This window comes from Sarcophilus harrisii, chromosome 1, assembly GCF_902635505.1.
Source record: "Sarcophilus harrisii chromosome 1, mSarHar1.11, whole genome shotgun sequence".
Classification (NCBI taxonomy): domain Eukaryota; kingdom Metazoa; phylum Chordata; class Mammalia; order Dasyuromorphia; family Dasyuridae; genus Sarcophilus; species Sarcophilus harrisii.
This window is the reverse complement of record NC_045426.1, coordinates 351,178,655-351,203,803: the sequence shown is the minus strand read 5'-3', so window position 1 is coordinate 351,203,803 and position 25,149 is coordinate 351,178,655. Positions and strand designations below refer to the sequence as shown.

At 34.0% G+C, this 25,149-nt stretch overlaps 1 protein-coding gene across 2 annotated transcripts in view; it reads left to right on the top strand.

Annotated features, from left to right (window-relative positions):
* Window positions 1-25,149, top strand: part of MALT1 (MALT1 paracaspase) — an 87,111-nt gene that overhangs the window by 23,551 nt on the left and 38,411 nt on the right. The window contains exons 5-9 of one of the 2 annotated variants that reach the window (XM_031945909.1): window positions 2,616-2,794; window positions 3,240-3,336; window positions 4,251-4,283; window positions 6,756-6,782; window positions 20,243-20,275. In XM_031945909.1, coding sequence (XP_031801769.1) covers window positions 2,616-2,794; window positions 3,240-3,336; window positions 4,251-4,283; window positions 6,756-6,782; window positions 20,243-20,275 — 369 coding nt within the window. The remainder of the gene's footprint in view (window positions 1-2,615; window positions 2,795-3,239; window positions 3,337-4,250; window positions 4,284-6,755; window positions 6,783-20,242; window positions 20,276-25,149) is intronic. The other variant, XM_031945910.1, reaches the window with a different exon arrangement.

Sequence of the window (25,149 nt, the reverse complement as noted above, 5' to 3'; positions counted from 1 at the left end):
TTGAATGAAAGAAAACTAGCAGGTTAAACTAATATTAAAATATAGTTATATGAAAGAGACTTTTTTTTTCCTCTTTGTCTCCACAAGTACATTCAAAGCACTTATTTGCATTTGAGTATTAAAATAGGACAGAAATATAAGTGACTAAAAATAATTGCCTAATAGCTACATGTAGAAGAAGTCTGTTCCCTCTAGAAATACCCACCTCCTTTTATCTTGGGAGTTAGTGAAGCTAGATTTCTGGATCATTTGTATGAAAGAGAGTGGTAATTTAAAAAATAAAAATCCTGCTGTTATTGAATATTTAGGTTAGACTTTTGTGTTTTTTTCCTTAACATTTATTAGAGAAGAACAGAGAAAAGACAGAGTAGGAATTTTGAATATTGTGACACTTTTTGTGTGAAATAGAAACTCTTCAGAATTATAAAAACTAGATGCCTCATAATAGCATTTCAAAATTACAAATCAGTGAGGTTAAAAAGAGAAAGAGAGATTAAAAACAATAGCTTGGGTTCAGTTAACTCCTCTACAACATTCACAATTCAAAAAAATGTAATTCAGAAGCTAACATCTATGTAAAAATGATTTCCTAGTTACATATGATTTCTCCATGCTCCCTTCCGTCCTCCCTCCACTTTGATTGCACAATCTGCAGTAATTAAATTTATTTCAGTATTCTGAATTCTCACGTGATTCATAAAAATTTAACTATAGAATTCTTGACAGTGTTTTGCATTGACTGTTTTGTCTTATATTCTAATGGTGAACACAGTATATGAAAGAGGCCTGGGAAAATTTGCAGAAGACATGATTTAGAACAGATAGCCTGGCTATGAGGTGGAAGCTTGATTTCAAGCAGAATAAGGCAAAGGCTCACCTCTGAGAGCTCATGGGGAACTCTAGAATGGAGTCCAAGTTCCTAATCTGGAAGGAAGTAGTTGAGGACTGGAGTCAAGAAAGGATAGTTTGGATCTACTAACCTTTAAAATACATATCAAATACAGTCTGCCTTTTTATTGATAATTCAGGGTTTGTAAGGTAACATATATAATGAATTATGTTTCCCTCTCATTTCTACCCCAGGCTCTGGGCCACGTTAAACTCACATAAGAATGGGCACCACTAAATTATACAATCTGCATAGGCCACAAATTGACTTAGAAAATCTCATATTAACATTATAACATTATCTATGTTACATTGTATTTGTATTTGTTTTGCTAAATATTTCTCATTTTTATCTGGTTTGAGCATCACTGCCACTGTTGATCAATATTGAATTTGTATGTCTTATGTGGCTTACTGATGCCTTCAAGTGTCCTTGAGTTATCACAATTGATTTCTTTACTCTTCTATTTTCATATAAAAAAGAAGAAATATTTTCTAATTCTAAATAAATATTTATTTATTTAAATAAAAGAAGAAAATTTTCATATAAAAGAGAAAAGACATGTTTCGCATTTTTAAATACCTGGACATATATATGACAGCGTTCATTACTTTTTTGTACCTTTGTTCCTAATGCCTTGCATTTATTTGTTTTCATATGCTTCTACTTTTCTAATTCTTAATGTCATTCCTATTGAATATCATGTTTTATTTTCTTTGATTTTCTTTTTGTCTATTTTATCTCCTTTCATTTCTCCCGTGCATCTTACTTTTATAGAGGGAAAAAAAAAATGATCTTTTACAAATTTTTTTCACATTATTATATTGTACCTTTTCTTGTTTGTGGCAAATTAGCCAAATGTGACATGTCAGCTTTAATTTTAGGCCCTTTGGTTCCTCTTGGCTATATTCATTTGCTCCATGCATTGCCATCAAAGAAGAGATGTTTCCTTTCAGGATCACAGTTCATTGAAGTAGGACTCAAAGAATCATCTGAAAAATTTCATCATTTTATTGAGAGGAAAATGGAATTCAGAAAGGTTGTGACTTGTTCAGTCACAAAGGTGTCTTGACAGAAACCTATATCTGACCACAGATCACCTGGATCCAGATCCTTGCATTAGATCATACTGCTGGTTATTTCTAATCCTGAAATGTCAATGAATACTCGAAGGTTCCAGAAGGCTCATCATTTAATAAATGAGGTTGTACTATATGATGCTTATACACTTTACTCATAGACCCTTTGGAAGTTCTTCAGTGATATGCCACAAGCTCCTTGGCCCTAATCTATTCAGTATTTCTGCTAATTACTACATTATGTAATCATGACTAGAAATCATGTCAAAAAAACTTTCAATCTGATACCTTGGTTACAGTGACTTCTAGCATTTGAAGGCATAGGGACTGTAATGTTGAAGATGAGGGGATAGCATTGAGATAGATTCTTGAAGCTGGTTTTTAATCTCACAGGAAAGTTAGCAGATCATTAATCTCTAGATGTAGTCTAACAAAGAACTAAAGATAGAGATGTGGTCCCATTTGGATTTGAAACTCCTAGTTATGTTAAATTACTAGTGCAAGATTATGTATTGTATCACTCTAACCTCAAAAAGCTCATATATGTAAGTAGAATATATCTGCAATACATAAACACTAAAGGAAAATTGTAAAATAGTGAATGCATATGTTATTTATTTTTAATCTTTTTTGTTTTTTTGATTAAGGAAGTTTGGATGGCTCCTCTGAAACCAAGCTACAGATCTGTATTGAACCAACACCCCAAAGATTGAAACTGGGCAACACATTAGTTCTACAATGTGTGGCTATTGGAAGCCCTATTCCCCATTACCAGTGGTTCAGAAATGGATTTCCAATAACACATGGAACAAAAAAGTTATATATGGTAGGGAAATGATATTTGGAAAATATTATCCTTTATTTTTGATAAACAGTTCATTATAGGTTATATGAGAAGAAAAATGCATGTGGACTTTTTTTAGTTTTAAAGATATTTTCATAATCTATCTCTAATATCTGATAATTATTATTTTTGAATACTTATTGATCCTTGCATATAGCTGCACTAGGATACTAAAGCTTTTCTGGGGCATACAGTCAGAATATTAAATAGTATAATTTTATCTCCACACCACCTTTTTAAAAATTATTTACTGGCTCTAGTAAAATTAATGAAATGTAACAAATCTTATCCAGAAATTTGTGAAATTGCCTAATTTTGTTAGAAAATTACTTTTGTTCCTTTTTATTAGTTAATAGTTTTATTAGTTCCTGGTTCTAATTAAGTCTGATATTAAAGGGCTATTTCTTGTGTCCTTTTGTTTATAAAGGTACCTTATGTTGATTTGGAGCATCAGGGAACCTATTGGTGTCATGTGTATAATGACCATGACAATCAAGACAGCAAGAAAGTAGAAATCATTATAGGTGAGCAATATTTTTTTCATAATTGCAGTAATAAAAATAGCAAAATTTGGCTTATTTGCACTTAAGTAACCAGATTTCTTCAAAGCAATTTTCTTTTCCTTTAAACATAAGTTCATATAATTGATTTCACATAATTGCATTTTATATTTTAAAAGCAAAGTTTTACTTCGAAATTTATTTTATGAACACAGACATTCAATTAAAAGGCCTCTTTTTCACACGGGCCAGTTTTCCCATGTCTTATCTATGTGGAAGGTTTATTGTTGTGGTTAAACTTAAAACCACAAAAAAGAGAGAATGTACAGCTGAACTCATTATTATCCCCCTAAACTCTCCCCTCTTACAAACTTGTTTCTGTTGAAGCCACACCATCTTTCCATCTTGTTAAGATTCATAATCTCAGCATTATCTTAGACTCTTCACTCTCACTCACTACACATCTACCATTTCTACCTTTACTACATCTTTAATAACTGATCTTTTCCTTCAATTCACACAGTTACCATGTAAGGCTTTCATAACTTCTCATCTAAATAAAATATTTTAACAGCTTCTTAAATTCTCTCCTTATCTCAGTTCTCTCACCATTGCAATCTATCCTACACAATGATGCCAGTGTGATTTTCCTCAAGTTCCAATTGGACCATGTGACACCTTTATTTGGGCTAACTCCAATGCCTTCCTTTTGCCTGTAAGATAACCTAGAAGCTCTCTGTTTGGCTCTTAAAGCCCTATCTTTGCAATCTAACTAGACATTACTCCCCAATTTCATATTCTACAGTGTATGTTTGGTTAATATGTTGGTTTAACAAAAATAATTTCTGTAGTATTTATTATTTGTGTGCTTTAATTTCTGCCCTTCCAAAAAACACAAATTACAGTAATGCCTTCAAATTTGTTTTTTCTAAAACAAGGAAGAACAGATGAGGCAGTGGAATGCACTGAAGGTAGTATAATGTTCTGGTTGTAAAAATAAAATCTTCTGCATGCTGATTACTATTGGGATTGGCTTACCTGTAAATACATTATGAGTGCAGTGACAGAAAAAAATACTAGCTATAAGTGGGTTAATCAGATTTAAAATATTTCCAGTAAAGGATGTCCCATATTTATTTCAAATTCCTCTTGGTTTTCAGTTTTGTAAACTCTTTAAAGCATTGTGACTCTGCTGTTATAATACCATCCATGCAGTGATTGGCACATTATATAATATATGCAATTTAATATTATAGTATACTAGCAATTTTTCTAAGTGAATGGCATAAGAGTTGAAATTTTTTTCTTGAAGTTTTTATATTAAAAGACCCTAAGATAGTAGAAGGATTGCTTTTCCTAAATATTTGTTTGGTTTCTTTCATTTCTTCCTCGAATAATGATATGCCTCTGAAATGAAAATATTTCTCAGATGTCATATTTAAAGTTTATGGTCATGTGTTTGGTTAAATAATATTAAGTATACTTATAAAATATAAAACTAATAAATTTTTCATAAGTAATTTATTTTCATAAGTAATGCCTTTTATAATCTGTAGTGTCATTTTTTGTTTTGTACAATTTAAAGAATAAAGGATTTTAATTTTTCTTTTTGAACTAAGCAAAAATAGTATTTAAACAAGAATTTTACTTCAATTGCAATCATTACATTTAAAACCTAAGCCATTATTCTTTTGCATAGTGCCATTTTATTAGAAAAATATGATTTAATTCAGCAAGTATTTTTTTCAGTTCCTGCCTCTGAAACTTCCTTAGACTTTACTAAAGTGTACTAAGAAAAGAATAAGACTTCTTTATGTTTCTTGGATTTCCTACTAGTCTAATATTTCTTATTGGAATGATAATTCCCTTATCCAACTTTAGTTATGGTTATAATTCTTTGGAATCTTAATGCTTGATGACATATAGACTTTATGTTCTTATCTTTAAGTCATAATTTGTGAATTATGATCTCCTAGCAGCTGAAGAGATCCTAGACTAACAGTCATTAAATATTCATTTTCCAAGGAAGGGATTTTGAAGTTATCCTCCCCAGATTCTTTTCAAAAATCATTTATTAATTGACAAGTTGCATGATTTCTACAATTTACTAATGAATATAGTTGACCTTCTAAAATTAGTTCTATCATGCTTCATAACAGTTTCAAGAGCCTTCTTTCTGTGATGTAAACTAGTTATTGCCTTCAATACAAGGTTATCTACTTAATTATCTTGCTCTGCTTTCCTTTTATTAGGTTCTTTTTAGTATAATTTAGTTATTAGTTGATGCCTATACTACAAATAATATGAGTAGTCAATATATGTACTATATCTGCTTTCACCTGTGATCTCATTAATGTGAATATTCCCTCCAAAGATGCCTTTCTTTACCTTCTCATCCTGTGCTATTCTTGTCCATGTCCTCCTGTGAAAAATAACTTTACAAAAAAGTTTTTTCAAAAAGTTCTGAGCATGAAATTATATTAAATATACCCAAAATGTCAGTAAAAAAGTTTAGGTCCAATTTTTCTTCCTAAAATAAAGTTTGATTTAAAAGGTGTTTTTTCCCCATAATTGATGATTGGAAATATAATAAACAATATATTGTAGTAACATTATACTTTATCATATTTATTTTTATCCACAGAATGTATACTCCATGTTTCATATTACCCATTTCATTAAAGACCATTTGTCAGTTTGGACTAATTAAATCACTTTTTCAAATCATGTTTCATATCATAAGATTATAGATTTAGAACTGGAAAAAGATCTCATAAATTATCGAATCTAGCACCATCATTTTGCAGAAAGGGAAACATTCTCAGGGAAGTCTTGAGTTACCCAATTAATGAATGTCTGAGGTGAGAATTAAATCCTATTCTTCTTTCTTAGGGCTAGTGAATGCTCTGCCTTCTTATTTAGTGGTGTTAGTGTTGAGCCAGTAAACATTATTCTTTCAGTGAAAGTAATGATGTAATTGGAATCAGAAGACCTGAATTTGGTTTCCAACTCTGTCACTTGTTAGCCTTGTTATCTTGGGCAGATCCTGAACCTCTGTGGATTTCAGTTCCTCATCTATAAAATGAAAGTGTTGGATCATATGATCTCAGAGGTTCCTTATAGGTATAATTATGTGATCCTGTGATCTTCCCAAATCTGCCCATCAAAATCTCTCATAAAAAGTATTTTCTGTACTTAATTGACAAACATTGAGAAAACTGTGAAGTTAAAAGAAAAATATATCATTGATTACAATCCACAATTGGCATCAATAGGACATGTTCCTTCTTCCCTTTTAATCAGTTCCTCACATTTGAATCCTTTGAAAGTTTCATACTAAAAACTATATAGCTTATTAAAACTCACTTTCCTTGATTATATTTAAATTGATGGAATGTTTATAAAATGACAAAGTTAATTTGGTTTCTTTAATTTCATTATAGATGAATTAAATAATCTTGGTCACCCTGGTAAGTACATATACAAATCTATTAATTTCAGCTATTTAATATGCAGAAATCCTGTTTAAAATGTACAGTATAGATTTTTTAATTTTTTAAATCTTATTTTAATTGCTATCATATATTTTTACTTTACCTTCATTTCTAAATATATACCTTTATTTCTAAATATGTACCTTCCTTGTTATTCAGCAAAATAAAAATACATATAAATCATGCTACTCTGTAAAACTTTTTAGAGGAGGCTTTAACCCTGTGGGAGACCCTCTCTACTTGTACAGGTGCCATTCAGTAATTTAATCCTAAAATGTTGTCAGGCTTAAATGGTGGCCTGGCACCAGGGAGTTCTTAAGTTAGCCATAGGCTACACTGATCTTGTTGTTCATACCGAGTCTGACAATTAATATGATGAGCCCCTGGAAGAGGGAGCCACCAGTTGCTCAAAAAATGGGGAAGGAGCCCAGATTGGACAAAACAGAATAAGTTAATGCTCTCAAGCTCATTAGTTTGGTTGTTGGATTGGACCCCTGAGTAACCAGTCACTTCATTTTAGCCTATTTGAGACCGAAAGACGTAGTCTTGGGAAAAGAAACAGGAGATTTGGGGGGAAGAGGGTAATGTTGTCTGGATCACTGAGAGATAAAGTGATTTGTTCATAATCGCATATCGCATAGCTAGTAGATATCAAAGAAAAGATTTTTGACTACAAGACCAGCTTTCTTACCTACTCTGTAATGCCTAGGACATGTAAATTTCTTTTAATGACAGCTCGTTAAAAATTCTTCTAAAATATCTAAGTGATAGAAACGGTTATAAAATATAACTTGATATTATGAACACCATTATTAGAATTCAGAATCCTGAAACTATAGGAAAGAAAGGAACTTTTAGGTAATCAATGTGTTGTGGGAAAGTATAGTTCTTGGCATCAGGAAGATTTGGGTTCAGATCTCTTTTCTAATAATTAGTAACTAGGCAAGTCATTTAACTTTTCTGACCCTCTCTTTCCTCATCTGTAAAATAATGGAGTTGGACTCAGTGATTTCTAACTGCCCTTCTAGTTCTATTTTAGTAACAATATTAATAAAAATTTTAATAACATTTAACAGCAATAATAAAAACAATAGTTGACATCTGATAATTATAATAGTGCTTTATCTATCCCTTTAGATAAATTATTTTATTTGATCCTTTTAACAACCCTGCCAAGTATATATTATCATTCTCTCCATTTTAGATGAGAAATTTGAAAGAGAGAGAGATTACATGATTCATACAGGTTTATATAGCCAGTAAATGTCTGAGGTAAGACCTCACTTCTTCCTTCTTCCAAGTACAGTGTTTTAGTCATGATACTTCCAGGAGAAAATAACTAGCAATATTAGACTGTTGTGGAGAAGAGGTTGTCTTTATCTTGGATGATCAGTCAAATAGAGAAAATCCATGACCTGGATATCACTGGCATTAAATGACTGACAGAAACCATTAACAGAACTATGTTTGGAGTCAGAGAGGATAGGTAATTCTCTGAATGCCTAGTTAGATGAAGATAATGTAGCTGAAGCAGCTTGGCTAAATGAGTTTTTTTTATCCAAAGTTAAAGGTGATAGAATGAGGCCAGCTAACAAATAGCACCCTTGAATATATGCTTTTGGTAGGATCTCTCAGAAAAGAACCAAAGCTAAGCCTGTAAAATCATCTTAGGAAACTGAACACAAGAGATTAGACTACATAGATCAATATTTCACTTGGTAAACATTTCCTCCTTATTTTAAAAATTTGCTATATAGTGTAGAGAGGGTTTCCCACAAATCTTAAGTATTTTTAAGCTTTAATAACTTAAAACTGCTCAAAGACTTTTGGGAACACTATTTCTCAATGATTATATAGTGCAATTAATTTTTAATCACCAGGATTTGCTTCAAATCTAAGTACTGAGGAACTATCACAGTAATATCTTCAACTAATTCATAACTCTTACAATCAGGAACTTTTGTTGCTAAGTATTCCAAATTCTCTTTACTTCTATTTATTTGCTTTTTCCATCATTAATGAAAACAGAGAAAATCTGTTTACTACAATTTTATTCCTTATCTATTTCTTCATATAGGAGCTAAAATTTATCACTCTCTCTCCCCTCCATCCAAATCCCGTAACACAGCATTGTATTTGATCTTTTTGTTTTTATCTATCAGGATTCTCAGTGGGAATGCATTGTGTCTCCAACTGTAACTGTGTATTCTATTGCAGACATTCAGTCATAATTCTAGAACTGGAAGTTACTTCAGAGGCCATCTAGTCCAACTCTCATTTTACAGAGAACCAGGGAGGTTATGTGATCTAACCATTGTCACATAGTGGTTGTTGTGGATGCTTGACTATTGTGGATGCTTCCATAAATTAAAAATAAAGAGTTTATATTCTCAAAACATATCTACCATTATTAAGAAATTAAAAAAAAAAAAGTTTGTGGGAACAATATGAGGGTAAACTACAGATATTCACTGATAGAAAGCAAATGTAAGTACCATGAAAAGGAGACCAGACAAATATAGAAATCATTTTACCTATAAACACAAATCTCCTTGCAAAGCAATGACAGGATAGATCCAAGGATCTATTATGGCAAGAGTTTATGAGTAATATTACCTTATAAAACAGTGAAGTACTAGGGGAAAAATTAGATTGCAGAAAATGTAGCAAAAGTCCCAATTGTATTAGGTCCTAAGCAGTTATGAAACCAGAAACAACATACCACTCAGATTCTACAACAAACCTTTCTTCATCTGTATTGGCTGAACCACCACACTTAAATTATAATATCACTATCTTAGCTTTTTCCGTGAGGAAATAGAAATAATGTTAAAGAAAACAAAGATAAGAGCAGCTTCACCAGATAAATTGAATATAAAGGAGATCCTTACTGGTCACGACATACTTTTGAGGGCATTCAATGAGGGATCAATGATAAGAGTATTTTAAAATGGGAAAAAAGGAAATCATTTGGGGGAAAATCACAAATGTTGTTATTAGTGAAAAAGCTAATTGTGGAATTATCGATCACTACTGACATATGCTTACATTCCTGTTTCCACAAAATCATTATTTATTGTATTTTTGTAGCTGTATTAAGGACTTTATGAAAACACAGGAACAAAAAAGGGCATGCTTTCATTCATGGTATTTTACAGCAGACCACATCTTTATGTAATTGTATAATTGACTGTAAACTATTAAGACTATAGGAATTTGTTGTGTTTATTGTGACTTTAGAAAAGAATTTAATTTGAGTAAAATGAAGCTCTAACGGCTGTCTACCAATAAGTTGTCTTTGTAAGATCATGTAAGATTCTCTGATAGATTCGGCAGAGCTAACTTGGCCATCTTTTTAATATCATATAGATCATAGAATCATAGATTTAGAGCAGAAGAGTACTTTTTTTTCTTTTCTGGATCAGCTTATCCACTTCCCTCATTTACAATTAAGGAAGCTGAACCACCAAAAGGTTAAGCTACATACATAGAATAGAGATATGTTCTTATCAAAGGTATTTACCATAGTAGACATAAAACACACAATCCAAATGACATATTGCCTATAGGTTATATGTTCCTATAGATGCTCCTGTTTGTAAATAACATTTTGATGATTGAATTACACTCCAAAAGATTACAGGAACAGCTAAGTGGCATGGAATGCTGGTCCTGGAGTCATGAAGACTCATATTTCTCAGTTCAAATCTGGCCTCAACACATTTACTAGCTGTATGACCCTAAGAAAGTCACTTATCCCTGTTTACCTCAGTTTTCTCATATGTAAAATAAGCTAGAGAAAGAAATGGCAAATCACTTCACTATCTGTCAAGAATCCCTAGAAGAGCCAGATAAAACTGAAAAAATGACTGTACAATAACAAAACCAAAAGATTGCAGAGCCTCTCAAATGAAATCTATGATGACTCAAAAATTTCATCTGTCATGCATAAAAATAAAAACAGTAGATGAATGATATATATTACCTAAATATGCATTAGGAGTTCATCAGTACAATATAACTTGTTTATATTCTACAGTTGAACGTTGAGCTAAATCTAGAATTAAATAGGAAGAAGAGTGAGCATAATTGCATTTGAAAAATTGTACAACATTTAAAATTTTCTCCAATTCCTTGAAGATCAGAATTTACCTAATGAAAGCTAATGACTTTTTGAAAAAGTAGAAGAAAATGTGAAATAAGTTCTCAAAAAAAATAACTGATCCAGAAAACAGATTGGAAAATGTAAGAATCATGAACAAAGAAAAAGATAGAGAGAGAAAAATTAGACGTTTTTGTTACTGAAGCTTTTTATTTTCAAAACATATGCATGGATAATTTTTCAACACTGACCCTTGTAAAACCTTGTGTTCATAACTCCTTTTCCCATCCTCCCTCCCCTATATGGCAAGTAATCCAATATATGTTAAACATGGTAAAAATATATGTTAAATCCTATATATGTATACATATACATTATCTTGCACAAGAAAAATCAGATCAAAAAGGAAAAAAGTGAGAAAGAAAACAAAATACAAGCAAACAACAACAAAAAGAGTGAAAATGCTATCTTGTAATCCACACTCAGTTCCCCCATTCCTTTGGGTGTAGATGACTCTCTTCATCACAAGATCATTGGAACTATCCTCAGTTATCTCATTGTTGAAAAGAACCACTGGACATCAATATTTCAAAGAAAATTGCTCCTTTTATAACCAAAGAGCAAAGTAGAAATTGAAAGAATACACTGATTACTTCCTGAATGAAACCCTAACATGAAAACTTGTAGGAATAATAGACCCCAAATAAAAAACTCCCTGATCAAGGGGGAAAAAATACTACAAAATCACAGAGAGGATTACACCAAGTTTAGCAGCCACCACAAAAAAGGCAAAAAATCCCATCTTAAAACCTAAAATAACCAATCCAAAATAATAGTGTAATGTTAAAGGGGAGGAATGGACCTTTAGTGGGCAGGGGAGGTGAAAGGAGGGGGAAGGACTTGCAAACATTCTGAAAAAAAGACAAGCGCTCAGTAGAAAACAATACAAACACAGGAATAAAGAGAAACATAGAAGCAAATATGACTAAACTAAGAAACTGAACAGAATAAAATTGTTTACATTCTTTTTTGGGAAGATGATACACATAATCTTTTAGAACTTTTTCATTACTAGAAATATTAAAAGGAATTTGATTAGACAGAGGGCCTTCGTTTGTTATGTTCTCAAAAGAAGATTGAAAAGGTAAGGAAGGAGAGGAAGAATGAGGAGAATTATTTCACAAAAATGGGCTGTACAAAGAGTTTATACAACCAAAGTAGCATGCAGGAGAATGACACTTGAATCTCCTTTTCACCTGAACTGGTTCAAAGAAGGAAGACTATACATTTTACAGTTGGGTATAAAAATAATATCTTATTAAACAAGGAAGAAGGGAAAAGAGTTAAGTACATGAGGAAGATTAAGAGTATAGATTAAAGGAGATAGTAGAAGCAAAACAGATCTTTAACCATGAGCAAAAGTGGATCAAAAGTGATAAATGGAGAAGATACATTTTGCGAAAAGAGGCCATAGACAGTGAATTAATATTAATAAACACCAAATGTCGTAGAATCTTAATCCTTAAAAGTTAAATAAGGTAGAAGGAATAGACAATAAAACTTGTTGTGGAACACCCCAATTTGCCTCTCAGAACTAGATAGATTTAACCATTGCAAATCATAGGGTGGTTTAGTCCTAAAGAGTCAATTAAAAACTAATTAAAACAATTAACCAGCAAAATTGCAGGATATAATATAAACCTATACAAATTATTTACATTTCCATATATTACAACAAAATTCAGCAAGAAAAAGTAGAAAAATTCAATTTAAAATAACTACAGATGGTATAAAATATATGGGAATCTACCTGCCACAATTACAAATAAGATTTTATGTAAATAATGGCAGATTGAAATAATTGCTTATGAAATGGCTACATCAATATTACTAAAAAATGACACTGCTAATTTACTTTGTGTCATCTCAAAGTACCAAAGGACTATTTTCTATATCTAGAAAAAATAATGAAATTCATTTGGAAGAATAAAAATTCCATAATCACAAATGAATTTTTTATGAGATAGAAGCAATATCTGGTCTGAAATTATAACACTAATCCATAATTGTCCAAGAAAACCCCATTCAACAATTTAGTAATAGGTAAGAAATACAAATGTTAAATCAGCAGAATAGATTAGCTACACAATATAAAGAAAGCAAATTAGCCCAGTAACCTGCTATTTGAAACCGAAAGGTTTCAGCTGTTAGACAAAACCTTGGGAAAACTGGAAAGCAGTTTAATAAAAACTAGTCATAGGCCAGCATCTCCCATTGGATATCAAGATAAAACTTAGATGTCTGCATGATTAGACATGAAGTATAATATTGTAAGCAAATTGGTGAAACAGGAGCTAAAAATTGGAGGTGGTTTCATGAAAATCTGGGAAGATCTATATAACTGATATGAAGTGAAGTTAATGGGACCAGGAGACAGTTTGCACAATAATAATAGTGTAAAGAATATCAATTTTGAAAGACTTAGGAATTCTGATCATCATAATGACCAATCAATTTCAAAAAACATAATAAACATGATCTTCACCTCCAGTTAGAGAAATGGTGGACTCAGTGCAGATTGAAACATATTTTTCTATTTGTAATGGACTCTTTCTTGCCTTCCTTGTGGAGGAGGAAGAGAATTTGGAAAAATATAACACATGAATTTTAGGAAATATGGCAATATGGATGTTGCAGCCATCCTGATTGAGAGTTCCAAGTAGAAGAGCCCTTTAATCTCAGAGGTGAGATGAATGAGGTGGGAGACTCATAGAATGTGAAAAGAGCTTCAGTTTATTATGCCATACAGCCTGGTTGATATAAATTTTTGCAAGTGTGATTAGCATGTGAACAGGAGGCAATCCCTAATTAACATTCAGAGAAGCCACTTGTGGGCTTTGTGTATGCATTATCTGCCAATGGAAGGAGAGCCAGTGCAGCCATGTCAGCAACTCATTCACAAGTGAGAGGCCTTTTATATCCCTGGTTATGAGCAATTGTACTGTGACCCTCAGGCCGATCTCTTTCCCTTGTCATGCATCACTGCTCCTTGCTCTACAAGAGTGTTTCTGCAGTGTGGCAGAAAACTTATTGTGCACTGAAAGTCAAAGTAGCCTCTATACTTCCTCTCAGCAGGATCCCATACCCTAGCAATTCTCCTTTTTTGTCTTTTAGATAAACAGTCCTTTCTTGAAGCCTCTGAAAGGACGGTGGAGAAAGATTTATAAAGTCATCTTAATATTACAAGACAACAGAGCAATAACAACATAGCACACACAGGACAATCCATGATTCTAATTTTAACTACCATAAAGAGGTAGTATGATTTGTTTTAGCAGTTTTATCTGGATTCAAATCTTCATGAAAAGCTTTATCTCAGATGCTAGTTTATATAAACTTTCTATGTCACCTTCAATTGTGTTATTGAGAAATACATCATTCAAATGCCTCTTAATAGTGTTTCAATTTTTATCTTGTCCTGTATGATTATCCAGCAAAGGGGTACACAAACCGTTGTATATCTGTAGTCACATTGTAATTGAGCCTGAAGTTTCAATAACTCCACTTCTACTCTCATTTCCAATGATACTTCTCTTAAGTCTTTTATCATCTGATACAATTGTTCATCTATCTTAGCCTGTGGGCAAAACCTGCTGAGACATTCCTAGCTAGTTTCTCTATATATCTAGCTTGTACAATGCTATTTTGTATATTAGATATGGACATTGCAAGAGACACTGATGAAACTATACGTGAAACCAACAGTGATACCTAATATGTTACAGCTGATACATCTCTTTTTCCTAATGATCTGTTTCCTTCTTTTCTATTATGGTATTGAACATAGATATGATCAGTCAGCACGATACCATTTCTCACTTTTGACAGGAAGCATTGATACATGAGCTCTAGCCACCTCAAATACAGTCTGATTTTCAATTTCTGTCTCCAAGCAATCACTAACTGTACAATTCCAACAAGTAACATTGTAACAATCTAATGTTTCTTTGGCAACAGTTAGAGTCTCTCTACTTGAATGCATATTTCCCTCCCAGACAGGCTTTAGTATAGAACTGGTCGTCAATTCTTGTGCCATTTGTCCAAGAACCAGGGCCCAAGATGGTTTAACATGTCCCAAACTACGGCCCAATTCTTGAGTGACAAGAATGTGTCCCGTGGAGGTTTGTGAGGGGCCAACCTGATGATCCATTATGTAGATAATGCTGCAATTCTCCTATGGATGAGGGTGTCTCTTTGACAGGGCATCCTCTGTATGCCCAGCATGTGTGTCACATGATACCCCATCCCCGCCATGAGACAATCCTAGGCCATGGTGGGTCCATCATGATAATCCACCTTTTGGCCTCTGTTGCCAGTCCTGATTGTATGTAACACAGAGCCATATAATAAAACATCTTGTTAGCTGTCTTTGGGTAAGGGGCACATCTTCTCCTCCTTTTAGGTAGTCGCCTTTTCTTCTTTTCCTCTTCTGGTTTATGAACAACTTTGAGATGTCTAATAGGAATCCATTGCTGAAGGTTTTTTCCTGTGGAGATACAGGCATATCCTGGCCTCTATATTAGAACCCTATAGGGTCCCTCTTATCCTTCAGGACCCTTTTTCATTTTTACAGTCTCATTCTTAGGGAGCCCTCTTAAGAAAGATGGAGCATTGTCTTTATTCTCTCTTTTCACCAGAGAGTATTTCATAGCTGTACTTAAGTCATTTGAATCAAATTTTTAAAAATTTATTGTGTACATTGCTTTATCTACATCTTTTTGAGCGACCCTACCTCCATCTCCCTCTTTTTTTTTTTTTTTTTTTTTTTGGATGAATCTCTTCAGGGTCTGATTAGTTCTTTCTATCATGGCCTGTCTTGTGGGGTTGTAAGGAATATGATGTATGATGTGTGGAGAATTCCTGTAAGAACTGTTTTAATATTTTTGAGGTATCGGAGGGCCCATTATCAGTCTTGATGGTGTGTAGGATGCCCATAGAGGCAAAACAGTGAAATAAGTGATTTATTATATGTGAAGCAGCTTTCCCTTGTTGAGAGGATGCAGCTACAAAGCCTGAATAAGTGTCAACTGTAACATGAATGCATGTTTTTCCCTTATGTGTAACATCTATTTGTCACATATCATTTGTCCTGTCACCTCTGGGGTTAGTCCCCATCCCTTCAGGTCTTTTGAGAATAGGGTACACAAGCTAAACATCTTTTTGTTATGCTTGCTGCTTCTTGCTGGGACACCTCATACAATCTCTGAAGAGATCTGGCAGATACACACAGATGTTCATACACTTTTTGTTTCCTCAATATATTGTAATTCTAATTGTTCTTGTACCAATTGATATAGAGCAGCTATTTTTCCTTTGGTCAGGGGCCATTGCTCTACCCATAGTGGTGTGTCGGTAGTCCAAGTCATTTTAGGAGCAATAGAAGCCACAGCAGCAATGACCCCTCCTAAAAATTGGTGGTGATTTTTATCCCTAGTTGGTATAAAATATCCCTACCCCATAAGTTAATATGTAAGTCATCTATTATTAAAGAAAAAATGGTTCCTGTCTTTTTTCCAATTTACCGGTTGCGGGGACATCAAAGCTTTCTTACTGCCTACTACCTCTGCCTCTAAGTTGCTCAAAAATTGTCATCCAAATTTTATTCTTAGGCTTTTCATTAGGAGAGCCTTTGAAAGCTGTAAATCCAGATAGATATAAAAATAGGGCCAGGGCAAAGGTAGTGGGATGTTGTTCATTATCATCCTCCTCAGGCTCAGGAGAGGGACATCTGCTAAGAGATGGGCCTGTCTGTGCTCCGACCATAAACTTCCTGGTCTCTTTTTCTGGTTCTGATTTCAGACTTTGTATAATGAGATTACATGTGGTAAAATGGCTTTTTTCTATTTCTCCTGGGCATTGCTTATCATAAGTGGTGAGCTGTTCACTGAAAATGTCTCTCACAATTACAATAACCTTCTTCAGGTATCTATGGAGAAACTTTGTAAGCAATGTCCAGGAATTTCCTAATGTCTCCTAATTGAACTGTGCATCCCTGTTCGTTTATACATTTGTATATAGTCTTCACATATGCTTCCCTGTCTGAAGGAAGTCGGGTGCTATTTTTCTGCCCCAGTAGGCTACTTAACCAACTCTGCCACTCTCTGGTTCGGAAACAGAGCAGTTCAGCGTGCTCTCCTTCTAGAGTTCTCTTGGAGGTTGTCTTGACCACATAGCAGTGATTACTCTAGCACCTTTTATTTCAAGTCCCTGTTCTCTGGCACCAGTTGTTGCAGCCATCCTGATTGAGAACTCAGAAAGTATAAGAGCTCTTTGGTTTCAGAAGTGAGATAAATGAGGCGGGAGACTCATAGAATGTGAAAAGAACTCTAGTTTATTATGCCGCACAGCCTTGTTCATATACATTTTTCAAGCGTGATTAGCATGTGAATAGTAGACAATCCCCAATCACCATTCAGAGAAGCTGCTCGTGGGCTTTGCATATATGTGGTATCTGCCAATGGGAGGAGAGCCAATACAGCAATTCAGCAGCTTGCTCACAGGCAAGAGAGTCCCTGTTAAGGCATTCCTGCTTATGAGCAACTGCCCTATGACCCTCAGGTCAGTCCCTTTCCCATGTCATGCATCACTGCTTCTTGCTCAACAAGAAGTGTTTCTGCAATGTGGCAGAAAATTTATTGTGTACCATAGGTTAAGGTGGACTCTGTACTCCCTCTCAGCAGGGTTCTATACCCTAACATATGGAAAGAAAAAAAAAACTGGAGTAGATGGGAGTTGTCCCAATTCTTGGAGGGAAGTTGAGGACACCAAGAAGGAGGTGGAGGAGGAAAGCATTTCAGATGTTAGGAATGGGTTGTTTAAAGAAACAAGTGAGAATAGAATGTCCTGTGCAAGTAGGGAAAAGGAAATAGGCTTGTGTGACAAGAGTGTATAGAGGGGAGCAAAATATAAGATGATTGGAAAAGTAGGCTATGAAGAGCTTTAAATGCCAAATAGAAGAGTTTATATTTGATCCTAGAGATATTAGGGAGCCAGTGGCATTCACTGAGTGGAGGTTGACATGGTCAATCCTACACTTGTAGGATTCACCTACAAAAGAATCACCTTGGCAGGTTAGAAGAGAATCGATTTGGGTGGGGAGATGCTCTAGCTAACAAGATCAATTAGAATGCCATTATACATAGCCAGAAGATAGAAGATGAGGATCTGAATATGAGTAGAAAGAAGTTGTATATGAGTGATGTAAAGAAATGACAAGATTTGGCAACAGATTAGATATTTGGTGCAAATGAGAGTAGTAAGCGTCAAAGGTGCTACTGAGGTTCAGGGTCTGCATGCCTAGGAGGATAGTGGTACCCTTAACACAAGGATTTGGGGAAAAGATGTGTTCTGTTTTGGACATACTTTTGAGATGCTTGTGGGACATACAGTTCAAGATATCCAAAAGACAATTGATTATATAGGACTGTAGCCCAGGAGAGAATTACAGCAGGGTAGATAGATATGGCACTCATCTGAATACAAATGATAATGGAACCTTTTGAAATTTATGAGATCACCAAGTAAGTTAGTATTATTATTGTGCAGTTCTTTCGCTGGGTGTAGCTAGTTCAGTTCATTGCTTCTCTATTGGAACTGATTTGGTTCATCTCATTGTTGAAGAGGGCTATGTCCATCAGAATTGATCATCATTTAGTATTGTTGTTGAAGTATGTAATGATCTCCTGGTCCTGCTCATTTCACTCACCTTACTAATTTATCTTAAGGATTCCAGTCCTATACAGAACTCTAATAACAGCATCTGGCTTCCTGAAACTTGCTATTCCACCTCCTAGATAATGACTCCTGGACTTTGTCCCTTTTAACTTCCTTCAATATTTTCCTTAAAGAACTTGTCTTTTGCCATATTCTCCTAGTCATAGATCTAGAGTTGCAAGGGAGCACAGAAATAATCTAGTCCAATCTCCTCATTTTATAGGTGATGAAAATGAGAAGTACTTAGTGATTTAACTAAGATTACAAAGATCTCTGATGCATCTTTTCCCTCCCATAAATTCTTAACTAGGAGTCAACCAAAAGTACCAGGGGCTTTCATCTATCTCTCTTGAAACAGTACATAGGGACTAAGGTAGGATGGGGCATGTATTTTTTTTTATCCCTCAATTTTGCTAAAAGACTGCTTGAAAAAATGTTTTTTTAATGTATATTTTATTATGGAATATTATTGTTTAGTAAGAAATGACCAACAAGATAATTTCAGAAAGGCCTGGAGAGACTTACATGAACTGATGCTGAGTGAAACGAGCAGGACCAGAAGATCGTTATATACTTCAACAACAATACTATATGATGATCAATTCTGATGGATCTGGCCATCTTCAGCAATGAGATGAACCAAATTGTTCCAGTGGAGCAATAATGAACTGAACCAGCTACATCCAGCGAAAGAACTCTGGGAGATGACTATGAACCATTACATAGAATTCCCAATCCCTCTATTTTTGTCCACCTGCATTTTTGATTTCCTCCACAGGCTAATAGTACACTATTTCAAAGTCTGATTCTTTCTGTACAGCAAAATAACTGTTAAGACATGTATACTTATATTTAATTTATACTTTAACATATTTAACATGTATTGGTCAACCTGCCATCTGGGGGAGGGAATGGAGGAAACGAGGAGAAAAAGTGGAACAAAAGGTTTGGCAGTTGTCAATGCTGTAAAATTACCCATGCATGTAACTTGGAAATAAAAAGTTATTTAAAAAAAAAAAAAGATAAATTAGCAAGGGAAGGATTCAGGCCTAAGGGCAAGAGACTTATTCCTGTAACCAGAGTATAAAATTAGGGGGCCCAACAGTAAGGTTACTGAAGCTTTAGATTACATTTCTCTTATGTAAAAACTGAATTGATTGGGAAGTTTGGAATAGAGATGAATATATAGTAAATCCCTTCTTTGAAATTTAGAAAGCTGCAGGGACAACTACTAAAATCTTTGTAGAAGATTTTGCTAGAATCCACATAGTTACTCAGGAGAAAAGCAAAAGATTATCTCTGGGTTAAGAAAGTCAAATGGGATAAGTAGTAAACAAGTAGCAATACCCATGACATTAAGGGAGTCTCCTTACCAAGCACAATAGATGATTGCAGATTGACTAGAAGGGAATTCCCCTTTTCCCAATATATTGGGCACTATGTGTAGCATTTCATTTGCATGAGATGTTCATAAGTCAAAATGTTATAACTGTCTTCTGTCATAACTGTCAAAATGTTATAATTCATAATCACTATCTTTTTGTTTTATATTTTTAAACAGATCTTAAAGAAGAATCAACTGACCGACCTTTTGGTGAGTAGAGTTTTTTTTTATTTATTCATGAATATACCTATGTATATGCCCATATGTGCATGTATTTATGTTCACATATATATATTTATACATATTACATAGTGTTTAGCCCTTTGTTTTGTGACAGTAATGTTTAAATGGATCAATGATAAAATTGTTTTTCCCTCCAGTGAAGTAGAGTGCAATCTGTGTGTTTTTAATTTGTGCATCTTATCTCTGTTCTCCTATAAATTTTCCATATTGGAAGTGGGCAGGAGGATAGGAAGTATCTCTAAGACAGTCTTTAGCCTTCTGGGTCTTTAACATTATGTGAATACCACTTCAAGCCTTGAGCTCTCCCATCTGTTACTTCATTCTTGCTATATGATCAGCTCATCTCATTTTCCAAGAATGCATTTCCTGAATGATGTATTTTTTGACACTCCTTGTGTACAGGTCATCATTGGCAATATACTGTCATCTCTGTGGCCCATAATATCTCTCCATTGCCTTTTGGCTCACTTGGATTTTTGGCTCTTCAGAGATATGGTTATTTCACAAATGCGTAACAATACTGGAACAATGCTAGTATTAAGGAAATGAGTTTTTGTTTAAAAGCTCAACTTGTTGAAACAGCACAATTTCCCAAATACAAGGCAGCTCATTCTCTTCTTCCTCTTCTGGGACCAGTACAAAGTATTTGTCATGGCAAATTAACTTTATTTTAGCTGCATATCATACTTTGAACAAAAAGTATTTTTAAATACACTTGTTTCTTCTTTATGGATCATTAAAAAGAATTCTCTTGCATGCTGGTAGGTTTAATATAGAAGGCTACATAGAACATGATGCAATAAATTATAAAATTTTTTTTAAAGAAACATGTCATAGTACTAATAAGGATATTTAAAACATTTAAATTTGGCAACTGCTTTTATTAGTAGTAGTAAGGATAATTATGACCAACAGTTGCTTCATTTTGTTTTTAAAGAAGTTTTATGTGTAACTTAATTTAGAATTCTAATGAAATGTTTTTATTAATGTCTTCTTTGTATTGTAGAGGCAAATTTTTAGCATACCTGACAGTTTTAGCTTTGATACCACTCCCCTTGAGATTTCTAAGTATGTCTAATATGTTTCAGTGACACATTGTATCTAACACTGACCAACCCCTGCTGTATAAGTGATTTTTCAAATACAGAATTCTACTAGTACCTTAACTCTTTTTGTAATAATGAAACAAATTTGCTACTAGAAAGAAATAGGTTGTGTAGTGTAATGTTCTGGTGGTTTTCTGGAGGTCTTTGAACCAGCCTTTGTTTTCAGCAGAGTAATCACCAATTTCTTCTGAGTAATTACCATGAGAATAGCCAGGTGATAAAGTCCAAATTCTTTATTATCTCCTTCACAGTCTAGTTTCTTTGCCTGGGGCTCGGCTAGCTTTCTGGAGGTCCTCCGGAATGTGTCTTAGTTTCTGTGGGGAAGGCAGGAGAGCCAGCATGATGGTCATTGTCTTGAAGTCTGTCTCAGAGCTTGTGTTCTAGTCTCCACCCACTGTCTTCCCCCAGTCTGTTCCAGTCCCCTTCCAAGTCTGTCTCTGGTTGAGTTTGTCCCAGTTTATAGCAGTATACTGAGTATAACCAATCATTATATCACTAGGAAACCATTATTTGTTGTAAGATTAAATCAGTCATACTGAACTAGAGAATTCACATGCATCAATTCCATTGACTTAACTCCTTGTAAGAAACCTTGTTTCAAGTACAGAGTTCTGGCCCATAACAATGTAGTTGTAGCCCAAATGAAATAAAGCAAAATGCTATAGAATGTTGTCCTTTAAATACAGAATTCTGTATTTAAAAAATCACTTATACATTATAGGGACAGAGACTTTCCATGTAATAGTGAGAGCAATACATTATATAGTCCAAAGATAAAGAGGGGCAGCTAAGTGGCACAGTGGGTAGAACATTGGACCTGGAGTCAGGAAGACCTAACTTCAAATGAGGCCTCAAATGCTTCTGTATGACCTTGATCAAGTCACCTCACCTGGTTTGCCTCAGTTTCCTTATCTGTAAAATGACTTGGAAAAGGAAATAGTAAACCACTCCAGTATCTTTGCCAAGATAGCCCCGAAAAGGGTCACAAAGAGTTAGACATGACTGAAAAATAACTAAACAACAATAAGGCATCCACAGCGATCAAAACTGACCCCCTTGTTGTTTATGTGAATCATTAAATTTATCTCTCTTAGGTGATGGTGGATCTCATTTAGAAGGCTATGCAGAACATTCAGTTCAATTAAACATTAAGTAACTACTCTATGCAGACTGCTAGGCACTGTAATAGATAAAAAGATCCTATCTTCATGGAGTTTACAATTCAATAAGAAGCTAGAATGTATATAGTTTATCATAAAATAAATTTAAAGAGGAACAGCAAGTAGGCAGGCCCTGTATTTGTACTTTTGAGTGATTGTGTTAAGTAAAACTCGAGATAGAAAGGGACCAGATTAAGAAACATTTTAAATAAAAGATAAAGATTGCTTGATCTTAGAGGTGATGGGAAGGCATGGACTTTTTAAAATTGAGGTTGAAGTGAAAGGGGATGGATATGGTCAAACCTAACCTTTTAGAAAATCACTTTGTCAGCTTTGGCACAACAACAAATTATTGTGGATAATGAATTGGAGTGGAGAGACATAGGAAGCAAGAAATCCAATTAGAAGGCTATGGCAATAATCAAGGTGAGAAGTAATGGAGGGCCTGAACCAGAGAAATTAACGTGTGGGTAAAGAAATGGGTATGTGTGGGAAGCATGCACAGGTGATAAGTGATTGGCTATGTGGGGAAACCAAGTAGGAATAGTTGAAGATGACACTGAGGTTATGAACTTTAATAGTTGGGAAGATGATGATGCTTTTGACATATTAGGGAAGTTCAAAAGAAGAATGTAATTGGGAGAAAAGAATGAATTCTGTTTTGAACATGATATATTTGTAATGATTATGACACATCTTGTTCTAATGTCTAGCAGGGAGTTGATATGGGACTGGAGCTGAGGAGAGAGACTATGTATGGCTGAATAAAAGTAGAACAGAGAATCATCTATATAGCGATGATAATTAAACCTGAGAACTAATAAGATCACCAACTGAGATATTATCTTAGACAAGAGAAGAGAGCTTAGGACAGAGCTTTGGGGAACATACACATTTGGTGGGTGTGCTTGATTGATACTTTGATATTGGGTAAATAATAAGAAGTAGTTATTTGGGGGAAGAATGCTGGATTCAATTTTTGATCTGTTGAATTTGAGATGGTTGCAAGAGATTCAGGTCAAAGTCTTGTAATTAGTTAAAAATGTAGAACAGCTAAGTGGCACAGTGGATAATGCTGGACTTGAAGTCAGGAAAACTTATCTTCAAATTTGGCCTCAGACACTTACTAGCTATGTGATTAACCCTGTCACTTAACCCTGTTTAACTCTGTTTCTTCATGTGTAAAATAAGTTGGAGAAGGAAATGGCAAATCAAGCCATTTTCTTTGCCAAGAAAACCCCACATGGCTTCCTGAAGAATCTAAAATGACTGAAGTACAAAAAGATGCTATTCTGGAGTTTAGCAGAATGTTCAAAGCTAGAGAAAGATTTAAGAGGCATCTGCATAGTATAGTTGAAATAATGGAAATTAGTGAGTTTACTTGGGAAGAAGGAAGCCAAGGACTTAACCTTAGGGTACACCTTAACAGACTGTGAAAGAGAAATGTCAGTAAAGAAAGTGAATAGTAATGAATGGAACTAGAAAAGTGGTATTTTGGAAACCATAGGATGAGATAGTGACCATTTTTCTGTGGCATTGTAGAAGTGGTTCTTAAATTTTGTTAATCCTTGTGGCAGCTAGATGAAGCACTCAGACCTCTTATCAGAATAATGTTTTTCAGTAATTGTAGGAAATGCTAAATTGCAGTTAGAGATAAGTGAAAATCAAGATGAACTTTTCTTCATTAACATTCTAAAACATCCCAAAATCTATCCACAGATATCAGATTAAGGATGTCAGCACTAAAAAATCTAAGATGCTTTCTGACTTTTTCATTCAATTTCATTCAAATTCATTCAATTTTCAGTTGTATAGAAGTTAACAGGTTATTTATCAGCAGTCAAACACTGCAGAGAAGTCACTGAGAAGATAGAATGAAAAAGAGTATCATTGATGACCATTAAGAGAATGTTTCAATAAAGCTGTAGACTCAGAAGTCAAATTGCAAATTGGAGAGGATTATAAAATGAAGAAATGTAGATGTAAATTATATAAAATTGAAGGATGCTTTAAAAAATAATTTCACTTCCCAGTAATTACTTCTCCCCTCCTTTTAACAAAGAAAACCAGTTAAGAAACACAAATTGAAAGAATTATCAATAGAGTTAAAGTTTATACAGCTTTGTACATCTATAGTCTATTACCTCACTATCATCATTAGTCTTCTAAAGTTAAGACTAATCATTGCATCCATCTGCGTTCAGATATGTAATCTACTTTTTATAGAAATTTGTCCATGAAGGGAAAAAGAGAAATGACACAGTGGTACGGGTAGAATGGTTGAAAATCTTTTTAGTATTCAGAAAACTTACATATAATAAGAAGCAGTAAATAGATAGGTAGACATTGAAGAAGCATATGAGATGCTACCACTTCCAGTTAAAGATGATGGACTCAGAGAGCAGAACAAAAATTTTTTTAGTACATGACTAATATGAAAATTTGTTGCACTTCACTATGTCTGTTTGTAATGGGTTTTATTTTTTTTACTTTCTCAGTGGGTGAGGTGAGGAGAGATAGAAAGGAGAGAATTCAGAGTTGAAAAAAATTTTAATGAATTTTTTTTAAAAAGAAG